Source organism: Orycteropus afer, unplaced genomic scaffold (assembly GCF_000298275.1).
Source record: "Orycteropus afer afer isolate SDZICR_OR568_19922 unplaced genomic scaffold, OryAfe1.0 scaffold00005, whole genome shotgun sequence".
Taxonomy (NCBI): Eukaryota; Metazoa; Chordata; class Mammalia; order Tubulidentata; family Orycteropodidae; genus Orycteropus; species Orycteropus afer.
The window spans coordinates 19575854-19583219 of NW_006921592.1; the positions used below are offsets into that span (position 1 = coordinate 19575854).

A 7366-nucleotide genomic window follows, 5' to 3' on the forward strand; every position below is an offset into this window, starting at 1 on the left:
GAGGCAGTATCACTACGGAAGTAGGATTGCCCAACCTTCCTTCCGAGGAGTGGCTGGTGGGTTTGAACCGCCAGCCTTCTGGTGAACAGCCAAGTGCCTTAGGCACTATGCTACCAGAGCTCCTCCCTTTGGAATAGTCACAGTTAAAACCAAGTCACCAGGATGTGTGGAAGCCCCAGCAGTTCAGGATGAGGAACTAAGGACTCCAGCTGACAATCTAAACTTGATGCATAGCAACAACTTGCTATCCATGCATGTGAGCAATCTTGGAAATGGGATCATTCAGCCTCAGTGAAACTTCCCTGGCTGAAGTCACATGCAACAGAAACAAGCACCGCTCAAACTGTGGACTATTGAGCAAAAGTAATGATTGTTGATGCAAATGACTGTGGTGTTAGCAAACAATACTGAAAATACCATGGACTTCCAGAAGAACAAAGAAATCTGTCTTGGAAGAAGTACAGCCAGAATGCTCCTCAGAAGCGAGAATGGCCAAACTTTGTCTCACATACTTTAGTCATGTTGTCAGCAGGGACTTTCCCTGGAGAAGGATATCATGCTTGGTAAAGTAGAAGGTCAGCAAAAAATGGGAAGACCTACAAGATGTACTGACACAGTGGCTGCAATGATGGGTTCAAGCACAGCAAATGGCAAAGGACTAGGCAGTGTTTTGTTCTGTTGCACATAGGGTCACTATAAGTCAGAGCCAACTCGATGGCACCTAATGACAAAAATAATTGTCTTTTCTTTTTTCTCCATGCTAAAACTGATATACTAACCTAAAAGGATAGAGTAGATACATAACTCAAGGAAAGAGGACTCATGTGGGGGCAGAGGAGAAAAGGAGTTTTGAATATAGTACTCTAGAGAATACAGAAAAAGATGATTAAGAGTTTTCTATATGTCCAGGTAATTTTTAATTAACATATACACTGGTAAAAAATGGCTTATTTGTTGAGTGACTACCATCTGTGCTAGACACTGTACCAAATAGATAATGTGCAGGTAAATAATCTAAAGCAGATAATAATATAGTATGCTTTGGTAGTTCAGTTCATTAATCTACTTGGACAATTCAATTACAATTGAAACTATTCTAATTCCAGTTCTATCTAGCCTTGTTTGTGGAAGACAGCATTAGAAATCTGATTTTGTTTGTCACCACCAGGTTGAAAAGTATGGTATCATCCAGTATTACCATACATGTTTAATTAATTAGGTAGCGAAAGTATATAATCTTAATCAAACGTAAAATTAGGAATAAACTATTTCTTAAGTTTTGTCTCTTAAACAACTTTTCTTTTAATAGCTACTCTGTGCCAAGTACTTAGTTGGCTAAGTACTGGGAATACAAGTGACAATCCTTTGTGTTCCTAAAACCTCATGGAGGAAGCTAGACATACAAGCAATCAAAGAAGATCATGAAGTGGAATCCTATACATAATGCTGGTTTTGGAAGCCAAGGCCAAATATCTGTTCATCTTTGTTACCAGAAAAAAATATCCATTTTAATGAATCATGTTTCACTGACTATCAAAAAACAAAGGGGGGGGGGAGGAGCTCTGGTGGTGTAATGCCTAAGGCATCTGACTGCTGACCAGAAGGCTGGTGGTTCAAACCCACCAGCCACTCCTCAGAAGCCACTCCTTGGAAGGATGATCCGGCAATCTTCTTCCGTAGAGATACCACCTCGGAAACCAAGGAGGGGTCACTATGCATTGGGACAAACTTGATGGCAGTGAGTTTGGTTTGGTTTTTTTTTAAAAAAGGAATTCTATAAACAATTATTCTAGTAATTTATTATATCCACGAAAAATCTCTCATTCATCCCTCCCACAAACATACTCTTTCAGTTCCCAGTGTCATGTTACTTACTGTCCTCAAGCCAGACTGTTCTTTATACAAATCTTTTAGCCCAGACTTTTGTTCCTTTCTCTTGAAATGCCTCTCAACAAGTTTATAGAAATAGTATCAACCCTTCAAAAACTATTCCATTAAAGCATCCTCAATTTGTATGGTAATTATTTTTGCTCATCTTTACCAGTATCTGTTTCCTATGGGCATAAGCTACTTGGCATCAAACATGTTTTACTCATTTTGTATTCCTATCGAGTTTAGTACATGCAGAGTAGTCACTGAACTGAAATGATCCAATTAATTTATTGTGCTACAAGTAAAACTAATACTTTCAAATTATTTCTAAATTTTAAAGAAAAATCAAACATTATTAGTGGAAGAGTAAATTTATTGATAGATGAAAAACTAAAGTGATAAGAAGTATGGACAGTGAATAACAACCACTGAGTTCTACTAGAATCCAATTTTTTGTCTTTCCACTTTGAGCCAAAAGAACATAAAAATTATAGACTGTTAGTGAGCTTGTCATGTTTAGTTTCTTCAACAAAAACTGCATAGTTTAGCAGTTGCACAGCATTACATATATACATTTTTGCAAAACCCTGAAAGTTTTAACTTTTGTGTTGACTTCAAAGGCTAGTTTAATCACCTATACTGGTCAGATTCAGAGTTTCTTTTCCCTTTTCTGCCACCCTGTAAAGAAAGATAAAGCATATTATTTAGAAAATCTCATTCCAGGGTCATTTTCATATTAAGAATACATGTGACAAAACATACTTTTGGGTATAGAGAGGAAATAATTTTTAAAAATTTCTTATAAATTTAAGTGTGCATACCACTAAATTATATGTTTTTTGGACATTTTTCATGTTGTACCACCATTACTGGTACCCTTTTCCAAAATATTTCACCACCATTAGCATAAACTCTGTTGTTGTTATGTGCCATCAGTCAGACCCGACTCATAGCGACCCCTCCATGGGTTTCCGAGGCAGTAACACTACGGAAGCTGACTGCCCCATCTTCCTTCCAAGGAGTGGCTGGTAGGTTTGAATCACTAGCCTTCTGGTTAGCAGTCAAGGGCCTTAGGCACTATGCTACCAGAGTTATTATATTTACAAACTGTTATAGTAAATTATAAAGAAGTTGTATCTACTTGAATGAGTGTTTAAGTAAGAACACATCTTATTTTTCAGAGCTTATTTTGACTGGCCCGGACTTGCTGAAAAAGAAAGTTTTTGATCAATACTAAAATAAACTACAAACTTAATTTGTTCCATATGACCAAGAAATTTGGTAATTCAGTTCACTACTTATTAGGCCATCAATTTATAATTCAAGTTCTGACTTTCTAGTCTTGTTTATATTAGACATCATTAGAAATCTGATTTTGTTCATCACTGGGTGGAAAAGTAGGTTATACTTTTCAAATTGCTCAGTGGTATATAAAAATCTGTATTTAATTTGCTCCATATAAAACTCCATTTATGATATTTGACTTGAATCAAGGAAAGAGAAAGGCAGCTTAAAAGACAAGTATTTTACATTAATTATTTTAACATATTTTATTCTGCCTTATTCTGATTGTAAAAGCAAATTACTCATTGTAGAAATCTGGAAAACTAAAAAGTACGGAGAAGAAATTTTAAATTACCCATAACTACCTCCACCACCAAATTAACCATAAATAATGGTTTGATGTATTTACCTTAGTTTTATAGTTTTTTCCTTAATTTTATAAACCATGGCAATGGTATTCAAACATAGTTTCTTCCAAGATTCATTTAAAGAAAATAAGTATGAGAATAGCTAATGTGGAACTTTAAATGTGGATGACATATATTAGAAAAATGATTTATTTCCTGTTAGACAGAAGGGAAATAAATTTACCACAATTTTTTCTATGAGGTAGATACTCATTTTATATAGCACCAACATTATATAGCTTAAAATACTTACCTTTCTTCTCCACTAGAATGAAAACAAAACGCGACATAGAAAGATCCCTGCAAAGCCTTCCAGGCAAAAAGAGTTCTTCTTGGACTGAGTAGGTTTCAAAGCTAGGGCTAAACTATTTTTATGTTCTCTAGGTCATCAGTAAGGAGCTCGGGTGGTTCAGTGGTTAAGGCATTTGGCTGGTAACCAAAAGGCTGGTAGTTTGAACCCACAAGCTGCTCCATGGAAGAAAGATGAGGCAGTCTGCTTCCGTAAAGATTTACAGCCTTGGAAACCAATAGGGGTTGTTATGAGTTGGAACGGACTCGATGGCAATGGGTTTGGTTTTGGTCATCAGTGGCTTTCAAACTTTTTGACTATTATTATACATTAATTAATGCATTTAATATCATGAATATCATGATTTAGATACACATATATATCTATATGCAAATATTTTAAAATACATACATATATATAAACAAAGCACTGATATTTTTTATTGCTTCATCCAGTAAAACATGCTGAATGTAAGCTGAATGCATTCTGTGAAAGAATGACAAAATTAGAAAATTTTGCAGCTACCAAAGTAATAACTGATACAAAGATCATCAATGGATGTGAAAACCACTGAAAAAAAAAGTGTTGGAAAAAAGGATATTCACACAATCTCAAAGTATCACCCCACATATAAATTATTAAAAAAGAGGAAAAGAAACCTTTACAAGGGAGATACCTAGGAGATACTACCTTACCCAAGCAATCAAACTTAACAGCATCAAAAACTCAAATGTCATTATGTATCTTCCTCTTATATATATGATACAACTGCATATATGACACAACATCTATGTGATGTCAAGAATTTTCTTAAATTATTTTAATTATTGTTTATACCAATATTTAAGGAGCTCTGATGGTAGGCTTAAAGTAGGTAAGGCATTTGGCTTCAAACCAGAAGGCCAGTGGGAGGAAGATGAGGCAATCTACTTCCATAAAGATTTGCTTAATGTAACTTACACTAGACCAGTAACAAAATTATTAATACATTTACTGAATAAATACTGGCCAAATAATGAAACAGTGCATTTGCTTCTTACAGAGTATCTACCCCAAATGTATTATCTATGATTAAATCATTTCAAGTTATAAAAGCATACCTGGTATTTGGCTAACTCTGCTTGTAAAACTTTCACTTTAGATCTTTCTTGTTCTAATGCAGCATGAAGTGAAGTGACCTATAACCAAATATTCAATGTCTTTTTTTAGGCAAACAGTCCAATTCTTAACACTTATTCACAATGATAACTTTTTAAAAAAAAAAAAACTACTGAACATGCTTATTATAGGAGAAAAAATCCCTACAATTTAAATTAGACATACTACCCAGCTGTATGACTAGAAGAAGCCCACTGTTCTAAACGAAGAGAAGACATAATAAGGATATGAAGGAAAGAAAATCAAGTTGGTGAAAAGGACAAGTTCTCTCTACTCTCTCAACCTCTAAAAGTCCACATCAGTTAAAATATAACTTTATCTTCCCCTATTCTTCAGGACTTCTCTATATTCCACAGTACAATAAACAGAATTTTCCCTTATTTGCTATAAGAAGAAGAAAGTAAAATTTATGTCACATTCTTGCAGTGTTAATGGGCTGTACTTTTGCTCAGTCAAGGTTAATAACTCAGAACTAAATATCTTAAGAAAATCACTCGTGTTATTTCTAGTTTTCCTTACCTGTATAGTTAGCTCATTCTTGATACTCTGTGATTCATCAACTTGCAGAAGTATTTCTGCTTTATCTTTCACTGACAAAAGGAAAAACAGCACTATAACTATCTTTCCAATCATTCAAATACTTTCTACTTTAGCGAACCAACATAACAGTTAAATCTGAACAATGATTTACTTAATGAATATACTTCTTGACTCTGATTTTTGACAGGTAAATTCTTATTAATTATCATCATCACAGCAGCTTTTCTTAGACATTTTATATTTTCTGTGGTGTTAAAATATTAATTGTACAGATATGATGAAAGGTTAATTTTTCCATTTATACTAATGAGGGCAAGGACACAAAAAAATAAAATTTTCACATAAGGAAAACATTTTAAATACCCTAATCATAAAGCAATATTTTTACAACAAGGTAGAATGTTTTTTTCTTTAAATTTTTCTTTAAATTTTAAATTTAAATTGTTAGAAGGAGTATACTACAAGGCCAACAAAATTATTTTTATCTTATTTTGCATATCAGTAAAGTGCTATCAAATATATGTAGTGCATAACTGATTCACACAACCTCTGTGGTCTCTTAGAATTATTACAAGTTTTTGAGTGTTATATGCCTAACCTCATTTTTCCCATAAACCAGTTTTTTTCATAAGGCAGTAATTTTTTGGAACATATATGTTGCATTATAACATAACTGACTATGTTTTACATTTACTTTATGTTCATGTAATGAACCTGTACAAAATTTTTCTACTCAGATTATTTATAGTGTAGAATATGGACATTTATGTTATTTACTGGTACCTGTTTTTAATCTATTTTTGAAAGTAAGCTTTTATCAGTTAACCTTCTCATTTTCCACAAATGGTTTATTTGTGGGAATATTATTTTATTTTTACATATTTAAAAATTATACATCCAATGCCCAAAGATATTAATTTCTTCAATTAGAAATATATCCTCTAAACAATTCAATTTTTTATTTTCATAATTTTGATCACTAAACCATCAAATTAAAATTAGTTAAATATCCCATTTGGAATTCAATCACATGTACAGATTTAAATAAACCCCAAGAGGTTGATATCTGATTGGCCAAACAATGCCTTTCCTCATTGTTCTTTAACTTCTATTTTGTCATAGTTAAGTCACATAGTAGTTTGAATCTATTTCAAAACTATATATTCTGTTCATCAAGACACAATTTCTGGTTTTGACTCATACAGTGTTTGATAACTTATTCTGTAATATATTTTAAATTTTATTTAGACAATTCCATTTCCATTACTTTCACATTTGAAAATAATTGTTGGTATCTTGTTAACTTGTTCCTCAAGATAAGTGTGGTAGTTGTGTGTCAACTTGGCTGGACCTGGTTGAGTGGCTGAGCAGATGGATGTAGTTATTGCCCAAGGTAAGACCGGTAATTAACTCCATGGTGGAATGTATTGGAGCAGCTGAGTAGCTGCTTTCAGGATGTGGTCTGCTTCCTGTGTATGAATAGCAGCTTTGGGAATGGTCTCTAGCTACGGCATGCTTAAACCCTGCATATAGCCATGTTGTTGTTCAGCAGCCTGCCACACTCTGCCAACCTTGGGACTTTCAATCAACTTGAATTAACAGCCTACCATGTGATTTGGTAACACTGGGACTGTGCCATTTTATTTGTCGACCTTGGGCTTGTTAGCCTCAGCAGCCAGTAGCTGCCTGAGTGAAGAGATGCCTCTAGCTTCAGTGGACTGGGAGCAAGAGGCAAAGCTGAAGCCCAAGGTCGAGGGGCTTTCACACAACCCCCAGAGCCTGGCACTTTGAACTTGGACTTCTACCTTCCCGAACT

At 34.2% G+C, this 7366-nt stretch overlaps 1 protein-coding gene across 1 annotated transcript in view; it reads right to left on the bottom strand.

Annotated features, from left to right (window-relative positions):
• Window positions 1–2502: 2502 nt before the first annotated feature.
• The window catches only part of GKAP1 (G kinase anchoring protein 1), a 112469-nt gene continuing 107605 nt past the window's right edge, over window positions 2503–7366 (bottom strand). Inside the window, exons 9-11 of the mRNA XM_007938894.2 lie at window positions 5530–5600; window positions 4953–5030; window positions 2503–2550 (exon numbers count right to left, since the gene is read on the bottom strand). Coding sequence (XP_007937085.1) covers window positions 2503–2550; window positions 4953–5030; window positions 5530–5600 — 197 coding nt within the window. The remainder of the gene's footprint in view (window positions 2551–4952; window positions 5031–5529; window positions 5601–7366) is intronic.